We start from the raw sequence: 22,735 nt of genomic DNA on the forward strand, positions 1-22,735 counted from the left end.
CCTCAGTTTTCGTGAATAATCTGGAGCTTTTCAGAGGATCACTTTGAAATACCTCCCTGCCAACTTTTCATAAATTAAGCATAAACTTTCTTTGACCTCATCGCACATAATTAAATAACTGTTGAAGGGTTAAAACCAAATAAAAAGCAATTCTATATCTCGATCCACATTCTCCTGCAAAATTATACAGGAAGTTTCTCTTGGTTCTCAAGCAGGGTAATTACAAGAGACAGTTATATAATTCACAGTTTCAATCTGTTTGTCCTTAATCACATACTTCCACCTAGTTGTATATACCCCCACGAGTATCCGCATCATAGTTTGATTTGTAAATGATGATTGCAGTGTAATTGATTGCTTGCATGTAGCATATTGAATTGATTCTTAAAAACGAACTTTAGCTGTTAACATGTCTATTTGAGTTCCTGTTATTTACGTAGTTTGTGGTTCTTGTGTTCAACAGTTGCATACTGGTTAACAAATTAAACTCCCAGAGCTTTTTTGCTTATTAAATTTGGAAAATGGAGTGTCTGTCTACAACTTAACTAGAAAAGTGCCTAGAACACAGTGGGCGCTCAGCTGCTAAATGCACTGCTAAACCATCCCAACGCTTGGAAAGTTGGATGGACATTCTTTGATTAACAGTGACCACAGAGTAAAAAGGCTTACGGGGGGTAATATTAATATATTGTTACTGAACTCTCAGCTCTAAGTACTGCTAGAATTAGGGAGCCAATCTAAACAGTGGACTTTGAGAAAGGTATCACCCACTAACTGAAGGGGTAAAAACTGATGTCTTTTCATACTGCTAGTGATGATATTGCATAGGTTTTTGTTTTTCCAACAGCTAACATCTGACTGTAGCCAGTTTGGGCTTTAAGATCCCTATAGGATTAAAGGCTAGATACCTACATGATACCAAGTCCACTGGCAAACCAGCCAGTCACTTGACTGAATACCTCACCCCAGCCCAGCTCCCTACCCCACCCCCTGAAGCCTGCGCATCTGTCAGAAAGGGCTCATCGGTAACCCTGTGGGGATACTAATTTATTGCCAGAGGCTTTTTACCTCGAATCCTGTTTGAAAGCTTATAAGGAGATAAATAAAAAATGAATGAAAAGAGAAGTTTTCGACTTCTGTAGACCAGCAGAATAGGACTGTTTGTCTAGATGACCTGAGGACAACTAGAGATAGTTTCTCTGCCTTACATTTTCAGCATTAGTTGATCAATCAGATTGAGAGATAGGCTGTGCTTTGATTTTAGAAAGTTGTCTCAAAGACTGACAAATCCCTTTTGAAATGTACTTTGAAAACAAAGAAAAATTTTAGAGAGATTTCTCTTCCCACTTTTTTCTTTCTTCAGTCTTGCTGTATTCTTGTGTTTGCCGTGTGAAAGCTTATCACCCAGGATTAGCAGGTAAATATACACACACACACACACACATATACACACACACACACACAGACACAGTATTTTAGGGGAGTTGTGGGAGAGCAAATGGAAAGGCAAGTTGCTCTTCTGTCTTATCTCCGAACTTGGTCTGAAATCAGTGGCCAGTGTCCACGTTGGTTTAAATGCTCCCCCTCAGTCGGCCGGGAGGATTAGACCAGACAATGAACTATCTCAGCTACCCCCCCAGAACCACAGAACCTCAGTGGTCAAAAGAAACTCCAGTTTTTGGTTTTAGTACTTTACTTAAAGGAGGGTTCAATTGTAATGTTTTACAGGGGAATGGTCTCACAGGTCAAGTATTATGAGTACATACAGTTACTTGCTCAGAGGAGATGCTTTATTTGAAGTGTGTATGGGTTTAATGCGGTATTTAAAATGATGTAACTGTTCAAAGATAAATTCTTGTTACCAGGATTTTGTAACTTAAATATGAAAATTTTATCCAGGTTTCAACTTGGAAGAAATTAGTTTCTGAAATCGTTTTTCAGATTGAATCTCCAATGTGGACCTTTTGCCTATTTACAAGAAAGGACATAATTTTTAAATGCCAAATTACTTCATCGTAAAAAAATTTGGGGGGGTATATTTGTTTTTTCCAAAAGTTTCCAGAATTTAAAAGTGGTTTGAACTGTGGAAACCTACAAAAGGTCAAAGAGGAGGGCATTCTTCTGACATGTCTTTCTAATTTCTGTCACTTCAGAGGTCATGGTACCCGTACTGTATTGCTGTTACCTAACCAGAGGTGCCTCTGAGTGATGAGTCAGAGCTTTACTTAATTTGCAATAGGCAAGGGCCTCATGAAGAATCTGGTTACTTCCCAAATATATTTAAGGAAAGATATTTTTTAAAATTCTTGCCTTCCCCAAATGATTTTAGTTTGGGAATAAGTGATACTGACAAAATATAACATCTCTCATTCGCTCATCATTTTATCCTTGTCAGAGGTGCCTCGTTTTCCTAACAAGAAAATTGAGAGACTGAATCTACTTCATATATGATCATCTTCTTAGAAAGAAAAATTAAATTGTTCTAAGACACCAGACCAGGACCTTGCTGGTGTGGGACATGCCATACATAAACAAATGTTTCTCAGTTAGATGTTTAAATAAGTGAAGCTTCTGTGAAGTCTATCACAGACCTCTCTGCCAAGTGACCCTCTCCTCCCTGGCCTCAGCTCTTAGAGGTCTCTGTTTCGCCCAAGATTCACCTTCTACTTGCTACAACCACAGCCATTTGGGGAGACAGAAATGGAGAAGTGGGATTGGTGTTGCACCCCAACTTAATATTCTGGCCAAGATATAGTCACCAAGACCCTTTGCCTAATATACCCTCTAATACATCTGAGACCAGAGTGGCTTGAGAGGCAAGAGTTGAGACTGGGTGGGATACGGACATCTGTAGTTTTTTAAAGCCCCTGAGTGATTCTGGTATGCAGCCAGGGTTGAGAACCACTGGGCTAGACCAGAAGATAGAAAAAGGAGAAATAAAGCGATACAGTCTCACTCAATTAGATTATCGGTTATAAAACACCATTAACTCGTCTTTGCCCTGTGGCTGTCTCACAGGGGTCTGTTTCTAGCCCTGGTCACCCCCAACTTAGGAACTCAGTCACAGATGTTCACCCTCCTCAACACAAGGGCACCACAGAGGGAGGAGAGTCCCCTTTCCTGCCTCCTGGTGCCCTGCTTATGAGTTTGTTTTCGTGAGTTCATATAAATACCTACCCTTTCCCTGAGTGACTGACACACAGAATGAGCACCCCCTTCAAGAGAGGCCATGCCCGCTCACAGAATCATGGAACTCATCTGGTAAATTCCAGCATGGTTTTGTAGGCTTGCATGCACACACAGCGCAGCAGGGGCCTCGTGCCCCAATCATACAGCTTCCCCTCATTCCTCTTCCACTAGACTTGGGAGAGAGGCGGGGGTGTTCAGTAAGAAAGACCGGTGGCCCCGCTGCGTGACTGAGGGAGAGCCCAGCACCAGAGCAGTCTGCGGAGGAGCTGGTGGGATCTTTGAGAAGGGAGATTTTAAAGGGCGGCTAACATAAAAAGAAACAAAATTGAGTTATTTGTAGTGAGGTGGGTGGACCTGGAGTCTGTCACACAGAGTGAAGTAAGTCAGAAAGAAAAACAAATACCGTATGCTAACACATATATATGGAATCTAAAAAAAAAAAAAAGTGGTTCTGAAGAACCTAGGGGCAGGACAGGAATAAAGATGCAGACGTAGGGAATGGACTTGAGGACACGGGGAGGGGGAAGGGTAAGCTGGGACGAAGTGAGAGAGTGGCACGGACATATATACACTACCAAATGTAAAATCGATAGCTAGTGGGAAGCAGCCACATAGCACAGGGAGATCAGCTTGGTGCTTTGTGACCACCTAGAGGGGTGGGATAGGGAGGGTGGAAGGGAGGGAGACACAAGAGGGAGGGGATATGGGGATATATGTATATGTGTAGCTGATTCACTTTGTGATACAGCAGAAATTAACACACCATTGTAAAGCAGTTATACTCCAATAAAGATGTTTAAAAAAGTAAAAATAAAAACAAAATAAAGGGAGGCTTAGAGAAACAGGGTGGCATGTGACCCAGGGTAGCCAGCCCTCCTTGTCCAAAAACTGGCTGTTTCTATTCTCTGGGTTTCACCGGCTCAGGCCATTTTCCCAGGGACACACTTGGGTCTTCTAGAACATTTGGGTCTTTGTTTCATCTGTTCTGGGACCGTCCCTGGGTTCTGCTGAAACCCTCCAGCCCTCATTGTTATTGTGGTTTGATAGGCTTGCTGTTTCCTGAGGGTAGTCCTTGAAGTTAAGGACTTAAGGGCCAAAGGGAATTTAGGCAGCACAGAACTGTGCTTGCTGGGAGCTTTCAGCCGCCAGTTTCTTAAGATCGTTCCTCAAGGCAGAATATGTTTGTTGGTTTGTTTGCTTTTTCATAGTTTCTTCCTTTAATTAAATTTATATTTGGGTGGTTAGATGGGGGTGGGGGTGGGAGGAGAACTGTCTGAGGCAGTAGAGTGGGTGGAATGGTTTTTAGGCATCTCAGGCGAAAGTAGGAAAAAGGAAAAGGAGCTCTTCTCAGTCTGACTCCATACAGCAGTCTGTCTCCTTCTGTCCAAATTTTATTTCCCCTACAGTAAGGATATCTAGTCACCAAATGATCACCTTGAGATTTTATTCATTCAATATGTTGAATAAATAATAATAGCTAACACTCATAGGGTTTCTGTAATATGCCAAGCACTGTTCTGCATGCTTTGTATTAATTCATTTAATTATTATGACAACCCTAAGTGATCAGTATGATTACTCTCCACATTGTATGGATGAGGGATCCGTACAAGAGATTAAATAACTTGCCCGAAGCCACATAGCTGGAACATGCAGACCCTGGATTACGTTGCAGGCAGTCTAGCTCTAGAACCCTTGCCCTTAACCAACCTGTAGTGCCTCTTATGATCTGTTATACTGTATTCAGTAAGTGCCATATTGTTTTAAAATACTTGTGGCCTTGTTGCCCATCTTTTAAAAATTCTCATCTTTTATTTAATGCAGATGGTCTCAAAGTATGGTCCAGGGACCCCTGGGGAATCCCTAAGGCCCTTTCAGGGAATGTGCAAGATAACTTTTCAAAGTAATAGTAAGATACTATTTGTCCTTTTCACTCTCATTCTCCCACGAGCATTCAGTGGAGTTGTCAAGAATTTCATGACCTGTGATATCACAACAGATTGATTACCAAAACAGATATGAGAATCTAGCTGTTTTCTCTCAAGCCAGTTTTGTGAGAGTTTTGCAAAAATGTAAAACAGTGCCACTCTTCTCACTTTTTTTTGTTTGTTTGTTTTGTATTTTAGAAAATCATGTTAACACATAATGGGTTTATGGGGTGTTTTTTTTTTTGAATGAATGAATGAATAAATAAATATTTGTCACATTTCTCTCTAAAATTAATATCTATAGCCCTTATAAACAGAAGCTCTTAAACAACTTGTTTTTAATGTAAAGAGATCCTGAGACCCAAAAGTTTGAGAATCACTGATTTAATGTATAAACCCTTGCTCTTCAAGTGTGGTTCATGGTATAGGAGCTTGTTAGAAATGCAGAATCTCGGGCCCCACCGCACACCTACCAAATCAGAAACCAGTTGTAACAAGAGGTGATTGTTTGCATAGTGAAGGTTGAGAAGCATAGGCATAGAAGCTATGGACAAAGGCACTCTGCGACTCAGTGACCCTGGCTAAATTTCAGTATGGTGGGGCTTTGGAGATTCCTGTCCCCAATTCTCTACCACCAAGGATCTGGGTGAGGTCTCCTCACCTGAGATTCTTCAGTCCCACTGTCTCTTCATTGGCTCTCCTACTGCACAAGGCGGTTTTCACATCCCCATCAAAGTCAGCAGCCCCACAGCAGAGTTTATGGTCCTCAAACTTGTGTGCATCAGAATCACCTGGAGGGCTTAAGGCCGGGCGCTGGGTTCTGCCCCCAAAAGTTCTGATTCATAGGCCTGAGAATTTGCAGTTCTAACAAGTTCCCAGGTGATGCTGATACTGTTAGTCTGGTACCATGCTCTGAAGACCACTGGTCTGTAGACAGTAGACTGAGAAGTCAAGCAATGTTTATTCAAGTTGTTACATAATTACATCAAGCCCATATAATTATGGGAGTGATGTCTTAAACTTCCACATTTTCAAAACCAAACTCTTAAAATACAAAATATCTCAAAAATACAAAATTTCCAATTTTACTGGGGACGCATCTCTATCTTTTTTTTTTGCGCGCGATACTCAGGCCTCTCACTGTTGTGGCCTCTTCCGTTGCGGAGCACAGGCTCCGGATGCGCAGGCTCAGCGGCCATGGCTCACGGGCCCAGCCGCTCCGCGGCATGTGGGATCTTCCCGGACCGGGGCACAAACCCATGTCCCTTGCATCGGCAAGCGGACTCTCAACCACTGAACCACCAGGGAAGCCCCTGTATCTTTTAATAAATGGAAAGCAGTAAGAATTCAGGCAGGTCCCAGATCATTTAGAATACCCCTAGTCTCTTAAAACAGTAGGAAGGCTAAGGTTCAGCTTCCTTCTTTACTAATTGCAAAATCACCACAAAAAATTTCAGTGAGGAGACGTAAATAGCCTGTGAAATTCACTTATCGCCACTTTTTAAACTGATAACATGCCATTTGTCCACTTGGTCACAGAGCTGCTTAACCCCAGAAACCAGTAACAGGTGAGCGTGGACCAGTGAATTTCCGTCCCCAGTCATGAGATACATGGTTAGAGCCATTGGATTTCCTCTGATCAAGAGCGGCCATAAATCCCTGGCCTGCTGTTAGCTCCCAGGCTTGCAAACCCAGTGCTGACTACTGATAAGAACCCTTCAGCGGGGTTTGCTGAGCTAAACAGGTGTCCGATGAAAAGTGTGTAATCCTTGAAGATTATTTTTCCCTAAAAGCAGCTAGTTACTCCAAACCCATATAATCCAGATAGATGGGATTTGGGAGTACCTTGCCCAAGTCTGCCTTTTTGTCTTTGAGGAAGTTCATATGGTTTGGCTCCAGGTGGTAGAAGAAAAAGGTGTGCAAGGGTGAGGGTGGCTGCCTTTGGGAGGGAAATCCTTACCTGTGCCTACCCGCTTGGTGAAGAACATTATTCCACTCTGGTCTAGTCTAATATTCTTAAAATATTACTTGTTTAAAAGGAAGGAATGTTTCATATTAAGCAAGGGTTAACCTTGCATTTAATATGCTGGGAGTTGAGCTAATTTGGGAATTTAGGCTGCGAAAACAAATCGTGACCTTGTCCAGATAGTTCCTTCCTTATCCTAATGGATCTGACTACAGGAAAGCAACTCTCTAACACTTTTTTTTTTCCAACCCCTAGGAGAGAGTTAACCATTTCAAACATTAGAGATCAGAGGTAGTTAACATGAGGACTGATTATCTTACTACAAGTAGGTCAGACTTAACCGAGGTGAGGTTAAATTTGGGTCCCATGCAATACAGCCTAGAAACGTTTCCTTTTTTGCAGACGTCACCTTGTTCTTACTTTCCCTGTAAGCAAATACCTTGATAATCTTTTGAATATAGTGTGTGGTCCATACACTGAAACTCAGACCTCACTTTCCTTTGGGTAAGTAGTTCCAGTGAAGCAAAAGAAGCAGCTAGTTTCCTCGAGATAGTTATCAAGATAGTTGATGTGGATGAGGGGTATACGGGCCAGTCAGCTTTCAATTGCAAGTCTCCCGATCACAGAGTAAGTGCTGTTTGCCAGCACCTCTGGCTCACAGACAATTTAAAGGGAATAATTTCACCAGCAATTAAATTATACCGCAGCTACTGGGATTTGTCCTCCAAACATCACTGTTTCCAGTCTGAACAGCCAGGTTTCCCCAGGGGTAGTTCAGGTTTTCTGATTGAAAGTATCCTGAGTTAAGGAAAGGTGTTAGAGCACCACGGGAATCTATTCACCAGGGGTGTATTGTACTTGTTTCAGATGCTTCAGGATAATACACCGGCTTCCAAGATAAGTGCTTTTTATTTCCCTGCATCTTAGATCAATTATTTGGAATCTTTTTGGTAAGTTAAATTTAAGAGCTGTAACTTAAAGCACCACATCTCTATAATCACTCAATAAGTAAATGTTCTTACCAAAAATTATTATGTCCATGGGCTCTATAGTAATGATGATTTAAGGAGCCTAGAAAAAGTAGAAGGAAACAAAAGATGGCAAGAAATTCATTATTTAAAACATTCCATGTTATGGAGGTCAAGTCATGAAGTGCCACCAGCTACAGCTTTTTTGAGGACAAGTGCCTGCTGCAGGTAAACTTTAAATCGTGTTACATCAGCCTCGTGCGCCAACGGAGTAGAGTTGACATGGCACAACTTTTCCTGCTAAGCTACGTACGTATCTTAACATATTACCGGTGATTTCAGTTAACTCGTAGGGAACCAGAAATTTGTCCTTGGTCATTTGGGTTGTTGAAATGGATTCCATTTAAACCAAAAACTTCTCCTTCAGGAGGAGACTTCGTGGGCTTACAAATGGCTCTTAGCGTAAGTGTACGTTCCTTCCACTGCTGTAAGCTCCTTGAGGGGCTCGTGAGTCCGAGAGGAGAAGGGAAAGCTAACTGCAGGCAGTGCAACGATGCCTTCGGACAGTGGCATTGTGGGGTCTGTAACGTTGGTGCCCATCATCCCTGAAAACCTGCTTGATGTTTTCTGGCTGGAGTTTGGGTTTGCAGTTTTTTCTCTCCCGCATCCAGGAAAGTATCACTTCCTGGCAGGTGTCGGCAGCCTTTGCAGCCTTCGCCAGCGCAGTACAGACGTGTTCGCTGTCAGTGTCCAGTGCGCGCGGTGTACGTGGGCTCGGTGGGGCTCAGTCACAGACCACAGACTGTGTCCAAGGGAGTGTCCCAGGAGACAGCCACTTAACACAGTGGGAGCAGCAGGTGCTGAGAGGTCCATGCCTAGGTGCTCTCCCTCCACAGAGCCTAGGTTGCCTGAGAGTTCCAGTGGCCTAACCCATCTGGTCTCAGGCCCTGAGAGGTATATGCTACTAACTCAGGGTGTGGGAGCTTGCACTGTGTAAACTACCTTTGGGAGAGATTCTGGCTGCTTTCTCTTAGCCCAGTGTAGGGACTGTGGGAAGAGAAGACAGAACAAAGAAATACATGTGCTTCCTGGGTAAGGTTGCTCATCACAGTGGGGATATAAGGTAGGGAGGGCACATACTACCTTCTGACCACTTTGGTTGTACAGAGATTTTTTCTGCTGGGCTGGGGTGGTGGCAGGGGGGCTTTCTGTCCCCAACTGTGGGGTTCAGATAAGAACCAACGAGGGGCTAGGGAATTGCACAGTCACTGCAGGAGACTTTTAATGGCGGGGTCTCTTGGACAAAACTGGATAGTCCCATATCCGCGATACTGTGGCTCTTTTCCCCTACCCTCCCCCCGACCCGCTGCCCCAGAAGTACAGAGCTGGGGCCTCCAGCCGACGGAGTAAATTTCTCAGCATGTGCCAGGCACTTAGGGGGCAGGTGACAGATGTGCCAATTATCTGTGTTCTGAAGTTGGGGCACACTTTGTACTCTGGTGACAGAGAGCTCTTCTCCACGTTGACAGGGCACGATCTGGGCTGGATTCTGCACAGTGGCCGTCAGCGTTAGCATTCCTGACATACTGCTCTTGAAAGCCTTGGTGTGCAGCCGAATGACGTGTCGACAGTGGTTTGACTGTCAAATTTTGTGGTGCTTGTTTGCATTCTATCAAATACTTTGCACTTAAACATGAGTTAAAGGGACAAGTCAAAAAGACTTCAACAAAACCTAAAGTTAAATACATGCCTATCCTTTATAATAGCGTTCAGATTAAAACCATCAAAATGCAAAATGTTGTGGTTATACCCCTCCAGGGTCAGAGTGAATTTCTTGTTCTATATTTTTGCATTTACAGTGATTCTGAGAGGCAGGAAAATGCATCAGAGGCATTGATTTCTTCTAACAAAAAATCCAAAATTGAGAAAAATCCTTGAAAATGCGGCCATTTTGAAAATGTAGATAAAGAAGAAAAATGCTGAAGATTTGGGTGGTTTACAGAGCAGCATGATTTTGTAATTGCTGCCACCTACTGTATGTGGTTGATGTTTGTTTAAATTTAGGAAGTTCATGAAGGTGAGGCTGTTGAAATAGATAATTAGAGCAAGGTAGACATCATTAGTTTATAACATTTCTTCTCTACTCCATAAGTGGCTCTTAATTACCGAGACAGCCGCCAGCTTTCATTCATTACCTTCAAGTGGGTTTAAAGTCTTTCTCATTTTAAAGTTCCTTTGCCAAGGAACCTTCACAGCAATGCTGTCGAGTGTGCGTTCAGAAGCATACTGCGCTCAGGGCTTTTCTGAGTTCACATGAAACAGTGTGTCTTAAGGAGGTTGTTTTGCTTTAATTTGTAGGAGCAACGGTTGGATTATAAATTAATTTCCATGAAAGAGGTGAAAATAGAGCTGGTGGAGCTGATATGCGTTGCAGCAGTTGACTTAAAAGACATTCTTTTATTAGTCCTAAAACAAAGCTTCAGATCAGCCGCTAGTTAAATGTAACAAGCAATATAGGATCTCAGTCAACAGAGGCCCTTCGCTTTTATTAAGACCCAGCTGTCAAAGGGTCATTCGGTCCTTCCTGTGGAAAACAACTCGCCCATTAATGTTCGGGGTGGTCCCTCGACAGGATTTCTGAGTGAGTGCCTGACATTTAGTTTTTGAAAGGATCTAAAGCTGGGGGACTTGGATGTTGAGACTTATCAGAAGTAATGTGTTCAACCTTAGCTTCGTTAAATATGCCACAGTGTATGTCTGGAATGCTGCCACCAGCTACGTGAATTGACTTACAGGGCTGCTATAAAAGATTCGGGAGCATAAACTTCGTGGAGATCAAATCACTGTAGCTGGGAAGAGACTATACATAAAATTAATGCACTTCTCTTATGTGATGTTTTTACCTTGTTGCAACTTATATTATTTCAAGTGGCCCCTGTTCCAACGTCTGAAAACACCACAGTGAGGTCCACTTTTGCTTTTTCTGCCCTAGGCTATTTGCTTTCTAGAAGAGAAGGCCAAGCAGGATCTCCTGAAAAGCCACTCTCTGATCTGGGCCGTCTCTCCTACCTGGCCTACTGGAAGAGTGTCATCTTAGAATATCTCTACCACCACCATGAGCGGCACATCAGCATCAAGGCCATCAGCAGAGCTACGGGCATGTGCCCACATGACATCGCCACCACTCTGCAGCACCTCCACATGATTGACAAGAGGGACGGCAGGTGAGTACTGGTGCCCTGGGCGACCCGGCTGCCTCTTAAGCATCTTACATCTGAAAGGGTCCCTAAAGTGAGGTGGATTCGTTCCAGTTAAAGATAAGAGGTTCCCCAACGGTATTATCAAAACCTTTCTCCTAAAAAGAAAACAGGAAATGACGCTTTTTTGCTGCCCAGATTTCAATTTTTGCTGTACCGTTTCATTGATGAGCTTTCTGGCTTTTCCTAACCCAGGTAATATTAGTGCTAGCATACATCAATAGGTGAAGGTGAAATGAAATTTCAGCTTTTGATTGCACTTTGTTCTGCCTCCTCACATTACAGATTTGTCATCATTAGACGAGAAAAGTTGATATTGGGCCACATGGAAAAGTTGAAAACCTGTTCCCGGACTAATGAGCTTGATCCAGAGAGTCTGAGGTGGACCCCAATTTTAATTTCTAATGCTGCAGTTTCTGAAGAAGAACGAGAAGCTGAAAAAGAGGTAATTTGGCTTCATCAGCCTAAGTTGTGTAACTTCAATCTTGTAGCATTCTGAAGCTCAGGAAGTCATTAACATCATTGTCAAAAGCTTGGTCATCTAGAGAGAGCTCGTGAAATGATAGGACACTAATTTATCCTAACTGAGGTTGCATGGTAAGACATGATAATTTTATTGAATTGAGTATGAAAAATGAAACATTTATCATTGATCACAAAGCAGCATTTTTCACTACTGACAGCATGTAATCAGATCAAATTTGGTGCTGAGCTCCAAGGCTGCAATGTCAATCGATTCTTTGTGTTTATGAACTTGCTTAAAGTGCTCCATGCCAGTGAGCATGTAATGTAGTGATAAAGGACTCAAACCACTTCGCTGCATCATTAATACTGCTAAATATCCCATGAAACCCAATCTTCTTTGATTTGTTATCCTGACTGATGCAAAAGAGTTCTGAGATGATGCAGCTGGAATGCTGCTTGGCTGGCTGACTATCCTGATCAGAAACGACTTAGAGGTCCTTTGCCTTTGATCCTTAGAGGCTCTGGATCTGGCTCTGGCTCTGTAACTGCCCTCTCACTGGCCCGCTATTTTTACCCTCCCCCCTTAGGCTGAGCGGTTAATGGAACAAGCTAGCTGCTGGGAAAAGGAGGAGCAAGAAATCCTGTCATCTAGAGCTAACAGTAGGCAATCACCTGCAAAAGTACAATCGAAAAATAAATATTTGCATTCCCCGGAGAGCCGGCCAGTGGCCGGGGAGCGAGGGCCGCTAATGGAGCTGTCTAAAGAGAGCAGCGAAGAGGAAGAGGAAGAGGAGGAGGAGGAGGAGGAGGAGGAGGAAGAGGAGGAGGAGGAGGAGGAGGAGGAGGAGGAAGAAGAAGAAAATATTCAAAGCTCTCCTCCAAGGCTGACTAAACCACAGTCAGTTGCCATAAAGAGAAAGGTATGTGTCTGTTTAGATTTTCTGTCTGCATCAGTTTCAATCACATCTTATTTGTCATTGCAAACATTCTATCTATTAGTATTTGTTTCACTCTCCATTCTTTAGATGCAGTTTATTTGTATCCAGTCCCACTGATCATGTATCGTCATCGTTTATCTTACAGTCATGATTGTGTTTATTCTTTGTGGTTTGTTAGTGCTGTGACAGGAAACCAGGGACAGGCAGGCTTGCTAGTCTGGTAGTTACTGCCACCTGCTGGTTCATGGGACTGGAGTAAATCAGGCTATGGGAACAGGAAAGGGCCCAGGGGAGCACTTAAACCACCCTTCAGTGAATTTTGATGGAAACACCAAGGCGGAGAGAGGATAGGAGACTTGTCCAAGGTCACACAACTCTTTAGAGATGGAGGCAGAACCAGATGAGTGCTCAGACTCCAAGCCCAGCACTCCTGATGCTATTTCTTGTTCTTGGCATAGAATTGTTAGAAGGTATTTTAAGCCCTTCAGTTTAATGCTATTTTGCATTTATGCAAGTACACATTACTGAAATGTCTCATATCTTAGTAGCCTGGTGGTTTCTCTAGGTACACATACCCTGTGCAGAAAGTAAAAAATTGATTTCGTCTTTAGGTAACTGCTCAACCCAGAGCTGATATCTTTGTCTTTAGTATCTATCTGTGACATAGAGAGGGACCAGACACTGCAAGATAGCCAAGACTAATAGTGACAGCGCAAGTTAAGGCTGTGCCCCAAGGCCACCCTACGTAGTGTCTGTCCAAGAACCTGCTGTTCTGGCTCCCAGCTTGGCGTGCCTTCATCTAAGCCCGGCAATCTTCGAGTGGAAGGGCAGCCGTGGGGAGGTGCTAGAAAGGAGCATCCCATAGAGTGGACTTTAGGCTTATGAATAATATTTTGATTTCTTACAAGGAAAATGTATTCGTTATGTATACAACAAAAGAAATTTGTTTTAAAAACATCAAAAACCAGAATTATCCACACAGCATGATAAATGCCTACTGTCATATAAATGGACTCAACCTAAAGAAAACCAGTTCTGTATATTGGCTATACTTATGTTTGGGAAAATTCTAATGAATTACGGAGAGAGCAGGCCAGCTGGGGGGATTAATAATTATAAGTGTTAAATTACAGAATGTGACTGTCAGTATTTATATGTGCACTTCAGTGAACATTCATACAGTTAAAAATGTGAGACATGATAATTCTTGGATACAGTTTACTTAGAGTTTGAGTTTTAACCAAGCATATTGAACCCTTCTTTGCAATGTATTTTCAATAATTTTTCAGACCCATTATTGACAGATTACATCTTAGCAGCAAATCTACCTGTTCTTCTTATATTTGAATTTTGTATCATTGAGTACTTTTTGCTTGGAAGAAAAAAAACATTTTATATTTGCAATTATGGAGAGTCATTTGTGCCAACCCATAGTACAATTATAAAAAAAAAATTATATCTTATATATATATATATATATATATATAAGACACTTTCCACATGTCTTTAGATTTTCTTTAGATGCCATCTATGTTAAAATATTTTGGGGAATTCCCTGGCGGTCCAGTGGTTAGGACTGCACGCTTCCACTGCCAGGGGCTAACATCCCACAAGCCTCGCGACACGGCCCAAAAAAGAAAAAAAGTAAAATTATCAGTGATATCCCTGCAGCCACCAATACATGACTCTAACATTGTAAACAGAGTAATTCTTTCTTCAAGTACCCTTTCTTCTTTTGCATCATTCCTGACGTCATATGAAATGGGGAACAAGTAGGCTAGTCTTGTACACCATCATATATCTTACAGTGCTTTGCACAGAGTAGGTGCTCCTTGAACAGTTATCAAGTATTAAAATGAGTGACCCAGTGGCTAGTTTACTGTTGAAACGTTTATAGAAACATTGGTGTCCATGATGACTTAATCACTATGGTATACAGGATTTTGAAGCCAGCAGGTACTACTGGAAAATATATGCTAGAAAAGCAAACCTTAGCTTTTAAAATCTACAGTAGTTCAGCTGCTAGGATGTTCCCTCTCAAAGCATCTGCTTGAGTAAACAATTGTTTTATTTGGAAAGCACTTGCCTCTGTAGTAGGAGCCCGAGAGGGATGTTAAACATCAAATGGAAGGTTAAGTACAAAGACATTACAGAAGTTTTTATGTGTAAGAGTCTCAGACACGCGTTCAGTACATGTTTGCTGCATACCGACTCAACACTGTAATTTCTCATGAGCTCTGATGTATTATGTTTGGCATTAATTTCAGAGGCCTTTTGTGCTAAAGAAGAAAAGGGGTCGTAAACGCAGAAGGATCAACAGCAGTGTAACAACTGAGACCATTTCAGAGACGACAGAAGTACTGAACGAGCCCTTTGACAACTCAGACGAAGAGAGGCCAATGCCACAGCTGGAGCCTACCTGTGAGATTGAAGTAGAGGAGGATGGCGGGAAGCCAGTGCTGAGAAAAGCATTCCAACATCAGCCTGGGAAGAAAAGACAGACAGAGGAAGAGGAAGGAAAAGACAATCATTGCTTTAAGAATGCTGACCCCTGTAGAAGTAAGTGGAGGAATTATAAAACCCTTACCCTTGTGAATATCTGTCTATTATTGCCACAAAGCAGGCACCTGAATTCTACCCAGAGGCATTTCTGAGGCTGTACCGACCCACCAGAAATAAGTGCTCATCTGTCCTTTCTCATTCATAAAAGGTTCCATCCCTTCTTCCTGGAATTGGATTTTTATGTTCAACAACTTTAGAAGTTTAACATAGGCCAGAACATCCCTCTAGGTGGGTTCATCTTACTTTCCAGAAATTGGCTTATCCTCAAAAATTTTGAAGTCTGTCAATAAGAAACACATTGCACTTCCTTGATTCTAATATGTACTTTTTTTCACATTTAACATTTCTGAAATCAGGGTATATATTATTATTGATGTGAGCATTGAATGCAGTAGTTGCTTTTTTCCTGAAAAACAAATATTAGTAAATTGATGATGTATCCTATAATCAGTGGTGTCTTTGGATATGTTCTTATCAAGAATCATCTAAAACCTACCCACACCATCACTATTAGCTTTGATAATATAGGATAATGTGGAAATCAGGAGATTATCCTTCCTTTCAAATTACTGTTTTACAGTTGCTATTGGCAGGGACACCCCACCCCATCTTCTAAAAAAAATATTAAACACCATTGACTCCTCTTTGATGCCCTATTTAAAAGAAACCATCCCTTGCCTGTCAGGCTGGGAACTTGAGCTCCCAGCTGAATCGTGAGGATTTGTGGGACAGTCTGTACTCTACAATGGAAATGACTCTATTCAAAACCTTACTTTATCTCAGTCTAGAGAACAGGCCATCCCACTTCCCTGGAAACCACAGGTTATCACTCTTGCCTTTGAAAAGCCACAGTTTTAAGAATATGAGCAAGCAGCTCCTTGACTTTCTTAATGAACGAGAATACTATTACCACATACATACTTCGCTGAGGCAGTGACATTTCACCCTGGGTATAGAGGAACCAAGCCCTGTTTGTTAATTTCCTTAAATAAACATACAAAACAACTGCAGAAAGAGGTCATTTTTTGGTGTGGAATTTGAGCCTTATTTCCACTTCTTAGCTGTCTTCTTGGGAGCCTGCACATGAATCATCACTGCCTTCATGCTCCACTTTGTGCCACTTGCGTTTAAAAACTCCAAGTTGCCATATTATACCTGATTCCTTTCAGGATCTTCTTTCTTAAAAAATAATTATTGGAAAACTCATCTTCTGACTTAGAGGGGTTTCCTACAAATGCTGATAGGTCTAGTAGCACGTGGAATAAGAATGTGGAATCCAAAGTCATTAGTATGCCTGTTGCCTGTCCATATGTATAGACATGAACATAGTGAGATGTCTATTAACTGGAGATTGTACTTTGCACTTCTGAAGGAATCAGTCTATAGCACCGCATCTTTTCAGCTAGCCAATTTGAATGTAATACATTCAGGTAAGTTTACGAGTAATCCTTTTATTACATAAATGAGCTAAGAGCTTACCCTGTTCTGCACTGATAGGATTAGATATCCAATCTGGCAAAAGGGATCTCTGTTCCACACTGATTATTAGATCTTGTTTTTGTTCTCCAAAATAGTGTTTCTAATAAGGCTATTTCTCTTTGTGAAGCTTTCCCTTTAAATTGACCCCTCTAGGAGATCAGTATAATCTTTAATTTTATAAATATCTTAAGACTTGGGTGTTTTATGTTTGTATTTATTCATATATTTACTTGTTTGCTTGCTTATATTTATATAAATATATTTATAATATATAAATATATTTACATATTTATTCATGTTCATATATGCATATAGGTACAGTAAAAATAAGATTAGCTGAGCTAAAATGAACTCGACAGTTATGGTTTGTTTCTTATTTAATATTCAAACCATACCATACATTTGCACATTGATTCAAAATGCAATGTGGATAGAATTAGTGATAAAAAGAATACCTGTATTTTAAATGTTCAATAATTTCATGGTAATTACATTATAGTTTGTGTTATCCAGAAATGATGATCCTGGAGTAGATTACAGATGTATTTATGTTCTGGTTATTTAGTTATTTATTCATTTGTTTCAGAGGTACATAGTTTATTTTTATGCCAGAGAGAACATTCACATCAAAGTAAATAATGTCATCTGAGATCATTTCAATCCAGTAAATGTCCACAAGCTGAAGTTCACTTTCTCAGGATAAATATGCCAGTTAGTTCTAGTCATTTCTCCAGTACAGTGGTGATTGGGATATGAGCTAACTTTAACCCTTTCCCCTGCATTTCCTAATTTGCAAATATTCAAATTGATTCTCTTTACATTGTGGAATTCCAGGCTTTTGTATCAGAGAATGTCTTGTTTGTCTAACTCAAATACGTTTATTATAGTGGCCTGTATCCATGTGCTTCCTATAAAAAGCACAACTTTCTGTTAAGAGTGGGTTGTGTGTGGAGGTGTGTGCACCATATATTGTTTCCGGTCCTAGGTTATTTACTCCATTTATACCACAATATTATTCTGTATTAGGTTTGACTGTGTTGTTAGCATCAACTCTTAAAATGCTAAATTGAAAGCAGTATGTGCTAAATTATTTAGAAGAATGAATTCAAGTTGTTCATGGTGATGCTTTCTAAGATTTTATTTTCCTTCCTCTCTCTTTCTCTCTGTCTCCTCACTAAGACAATATGGATGATGATGCAAATAACTTGAAAGAAGCCAGTAGAGACAATCCTGAACCTCTAAAGTGCAAACAATGGCCAAAAGGAACAAAGCGTGGTCTATCTAAGTGGAGACCAAATAAAGAGAGGAAGACTGGATTTAAACTGAACTTGTACACCCCGCCAGAAACACCCATGGAGCCCGATGACCAGGTAACAGTGGAAGAACAGAAGGAGACTCCAGCAGACAAAACCAGCCCCGCTCCCACCAGGACTGAGGAGGAGGTCAAGGAAGCCGTGGAACCCCTGCTGCCTGGGGACGAAAACAGAAGTGAGGAAACGTGTGCACCTGTAAGTCCAAATAAATCGCCAGGTGAAAAACCTGAAGACGATCTAATCAAACCCGAGGAGGAAGAGGAGGAGGAGGAGGAGGAGGAAGAAGAAGAAGAAGGAAATGTAGAAAAAGACCCCTGTGGTGCCAAAAGCCAGGAAAAAGAGGAGCCAGAAGTCTGCACGGACAAAGAAGACCCTATGCGTTTGGATGATCATGAAGAGGAAGAGGAAGAGGATGAAGAGCCATCTCACAATGAGGGGCATGATGCAGACGATGAAGATGACAGTCACATGGAGTCTGCTGAATCGGAGAAGGAAGAACGCCCAAGAGAAGCCTTCAAAGAAGTACTGGAAACCCAGGAGGCTTTTTTAGACCTTAGTGTGCAGCCTAGTCATTCAAACCCAGAGGTCCTAATGGACTGCGGCGTTGACCTTACAGCTTCGTGTAACAGTGAACCTAAGGAGCTTGCTGGAGCCACTGAAACTGCCCCTGAATCTGATGAGGAACCCGCAGGAGAACAGGCACAGGAGCAGGACCAAAAGAACAGTGAAGAAGTAGATTCTGAGTTCAAAGAGGGAAACACAGCAACCTTGGAAATCGACTCTGAGACCGTCCAAGCGGTTCAGTCCTTGACCCAGGAGAACAGTGAACAGGACGATACCTTTCAGGATTGTGCTGAGACTCAAGAGGCCTGTAGAAGCCTACAGAACTACACTCACGCAGACCAAAGCCCACAGATCGCCGCCACTCTAGACGACTGCCAACAGTCAGACCACAGCAGCCCAGTTTCATCCGTCCATTCCCACCCCAGCCAGTCAGTACGTTCTGTCAACAGTCCAAGTGTCCCTGCCCTGGAAAACAGCTATGCCCAAATCAGCCCAGATCAAAATGCCATCTCAGTGCCATCTTTGCAGAACATGGAAACCAGTCCAATGATGGATGTCCCATCCGTTTCAGATCACTCACAGCAAGTCGTAGACAGCGGATTTAGTGACCTGGGCAGTATCGAGAGTACGACTGAGAACTACGAGAACCCAAGCAGCTATGATTCTACTATGGGTGGCAGCATTTGTGGAAACGGCTCTTCACAGAACAGCTGCTCCTATAGCAACCTCACCTCCAGCAATCTGACACAGAGCAGCTGTGCTGTCACCCAGCAGATGTCCAACATCGGTGGGAGCTGCAGCATGCTGCAACAGACCAGCATCAGCTCTCCCCCAACCTGCAGCGTCAAGTCTCCCCAAGGCTGCGTGGTGGAGAGGCCCCCGAGCAGCAGCCAGCAGCTGGCTCAGTGTAGCATGGCCGCTAACTTCACGCCGCCCATGCAGCTGGCTGAGATCCCCGAGACCGGCAGTACCAACCTTGGCTTATATGAACGAATGGGTCAGAGTGATTTTGGGGCTGGGCATTACCCACAGCCATCAGCCACCTTCAGCCTTGCCAAACTACAGCAGTTAACTAATACACTTATTGATCATTCATTGCCTTACAGCCATTCCGCTGCTGTAACTTCCTATGCAAACAGTGCCTCTTTGTCCACACCATTAAGTAACACAGGGCTTGTTCAGCTTTCTCAGTCTCCACACTCGGTCCCTGGGGGACCCCAAGCACAAGCTACCATGACCCCACCCCCCAACCTGACTCCTCCTCCGATGAATCTGCCACCGCCTCTTTTGCAACGGAACATGGCTGCATCAAACATTGGCATCTCCCACAGCCAAAGACTGCAAACCCAGATTGCCAGCAAGGGCCACGTCTCCATGAGAACCAAATCGGCATCTCTGTCACCAGCCGCTGCCACCCATCAGTCGCAAATCTATGGGCGCTCCCAGACTGTAGCCATGCAGGGTCCTGCACGGACTTTAACGATGCAAAGAGGCATGAACATGAGTGTGAACTTGATGCCATCCCCAGCCTACAATGTCAACTCTGTGAACATGAACATGAACACTCTCAATGCCATGAATGGGTACAGCATGTCCCAGCCGATGATGAACAGTGGCTACCACAGCAATCATGGCTACATGAATCAAACGCCCCAATACCCTATGCAGATGCAGATGGGCATGATGGGAACCCAGCCATACGCCCAGCAGCCAATGCAGACCCCGCCCCACAGTAACATGATGTACACGGCCCCCGGGCATCACGGCTACATGAACCCGGGCATGTCCAAACAGTCTCTCAATGGGTCCTACATGAGAAGGTAGGCAAAATGGGCAGTCACAAAACCCCTGGGCATCACTCTTGGATTGATCTGCACAAATACCTTCGAAGAGTACGATTTCAAAACCAGCAATTGGTGTGAATGCAAAAACATTTGTTGGCACCATTTATTTAAAAAAAAAAAAAAAAAAGCTGTATGCAGCAGAAAGCCTTATACAAGTTGTTTTTCTTTCTTCTTTTTTCTTTTCTTTTTTTTTTTTTTCTTTTTCTTTTTTGGTACCTTTGTTTCTGTTACTTTTATATGAAATTCTCTGCAAAGGAAGGCCTCTCTTTGGACTACAGTTTGGAGGCAGCCACTTGCTGTGCCTGCTTCCGTTAAACAATGTGGATATCAAGCCCCATGCCCCAGCCCACCCCCAATTATCTGTTTTCATACTGAACCTAGAGTTTTTTTTTCTTCCCCGTCTACTCCATGTAAATGCCTTTAGCATTTCGGTTCTTGTATATTTTGTTTGAGGTGACACTTCAGCATGCCGCTAATGTCTTTGTTAGTGACAGTGCATTTTGTAGTACTGTACAAGTGTTGTGCTAACGGTAAGCCATTTCTTAAGTTTTTTGCCTTGATTAGGGTGCCCTAATTTGAGGGTTTAAAAAAAAACTATATTTTTGTTAATTATAAAACTGTAAAGAGCTATAAAAGCTATTCCCATTTGGTTAGTCAAAAGGGTTTTATTGCTAAATGTTTGGTGTAAAGTTGAGACCCTTTTCCATTTTGGTGACAGATTTCTTTGGGGAAAAAAAGGCAGCTTTCTGTTTTATAAATGCAGACTTCTGTTTATTGAATGAAGCATATCTCAGTGTTTATCTGTCAGGTTTTGAAACATTTCATATATGTCCAAATACTTGGCAGGATTTAAAAAAAAATAGTGAATTTGGTGTAAAGTTGCTATTTTATGGAAATGCCTCTAACTTTACATTTTCATTCCATCTGTAGATTTTTCTATCTTTATAAAATATTGGAGTTATTTTTTAAGGAAAAATAGAGAAGTAGCTTGTGAATAGCTCAAACTAAGCTTACAAATCGCATGTAAAAAAGCAAAAAAGTTATTTGTGTCTGTTTATATTGCTTCCTTTTTTGTAGCCTTTGTACCTGTACAGGGTGACTGTAAGGGCCAAGCAGGAGAGGCGTAATCCTTGTATAAAATAGGAGCCAGCGACACTCTTGTATTTATCTGTTCTCTTTTTAGTCAGTCACTTCAAGAAAAAAAAACAAAAACAAAAAAAACAAAAAAAGCTGTACATTTTAACATAAAATAAATTATGATGAGCCATTTTTAGCCTCTTGTGTCCTGTCATATTATGATTGATAAGAGAATGACCAATTGAACTGTATCATGTGTCACATCTCAGAACACATACACATTTTGGGAAAATAAATTATTTAGTGTAAATCGGAGTTAAGAGATTTTCTGATTTGTTTTGACTTTGTGGGAGGGGGTTGGCAATAAATAAGAGTAATATCTAATAAAACCATCACATATACCAAATACCTATTTAATAAATTAATTTATAATGGATTTTAATGCTTTTCATGAAAGTTTATTTTATGCTAGTGCATACCTTCTGTATGCCAATCATTGTCTTTAAAATAAAGTGAATTTGTTTTTTCTTTTTGACTTTGATCTTCATTTGCAAAGGGATCCTGCCCAAATATCCAGCTGCCTCATTTATACAGTCTGTATAAACTCCCCTCAGGGCCTAGTCCAGTGGTAGCAAACTTCATTTTTTTAAAGGTTAATACAAAAAACACCCAATTTGGACTTGTATGTTTGAAAAATCATTTTCTTGAAAAAGGCGTGAAAGTTTTGCTCTGTTGTGCATGAGTGATTGGATGTTATTTTTTAGAATCTAAAGTTTAGATTTAAAAAAAAGTCATTGTTCACAAACGTTATCTTAACGGCATTCAGAGAAAGTTCTGTCTGACTGTTAAAACATTTGCTTATTCAAGTGACAGGCCTTGAAATGAATGCTTGACTTGGCACCCATGTGGAAAGGACAGTACATACAGCCCCGAATCACAGGTCCCAATGGAGGGAGGATGCCCGGCAGGGTTTTGCCTTCTGCACTCACCCTTATTATCTTTAACCACAGTTACGAAGCAGTCTGGGCTTGGTGTCAAGATTTTATCTTTTGGTCCCTTCTCCCCACAGCTGCATAGCTAGTGGGGGGAATATCTGTAGTGGCTGAGGAGGGCTTCCAAGAAGACGCGTCTGCAAGGGCTGTCATCACCACGAGGAGAAGAGAAGCTTTAAGGTGCTTTGCTGGT

General features: G+C 42.0%; 1 protein-coding gene across 1 annotated transcript in view; it reads left to right on the forward strand.

Moving 5' to 3' along the window:
• Nucleotides 1-22,078, forward strand: part of KAT6B (lysine acetyltransferase 6B) — a 182,327-nt gene extending 160,249 nt beyond the window's left edge. The window contains 5 exon segments of the mRNA XM_082606337.1: nucleotides 11,044-11,275; nucleotides 11,594-11,753; nucleotides 12,361-12,693; nucleotides 14,979-15,270; nucleotides 17,932-22,078. Of these exon segments, the coding sequence (XP_082462463.1) occupies nucleotides 11,044-11,275; nucleotides 11,594-11,753; nucleotides 12,361-12,693; nucleotides 14,979-15,270; nucleotides 17,932-20,453 (3,539 nt within the window). The 3' untranslated portion in view covers nucleotides 20,454-22,078.
• The last annotated feature ends 657 nt before the right edge of the window (nucleotides 22,079-22,735 follow it).

The sequence above is a fragment of the Mesoplodon mirus genome (assembly GCF_964341445.2).
Source record: "Mesoplodon mirus genome assembly, chromosome: 2".
Classification (NCBI taxonomy): Eukaryota; Metazoa; Chordata; class Mammalia; order Artiodactyla; family Ziphiidae; genus Mesoplodon; species Mesoplodon mirus.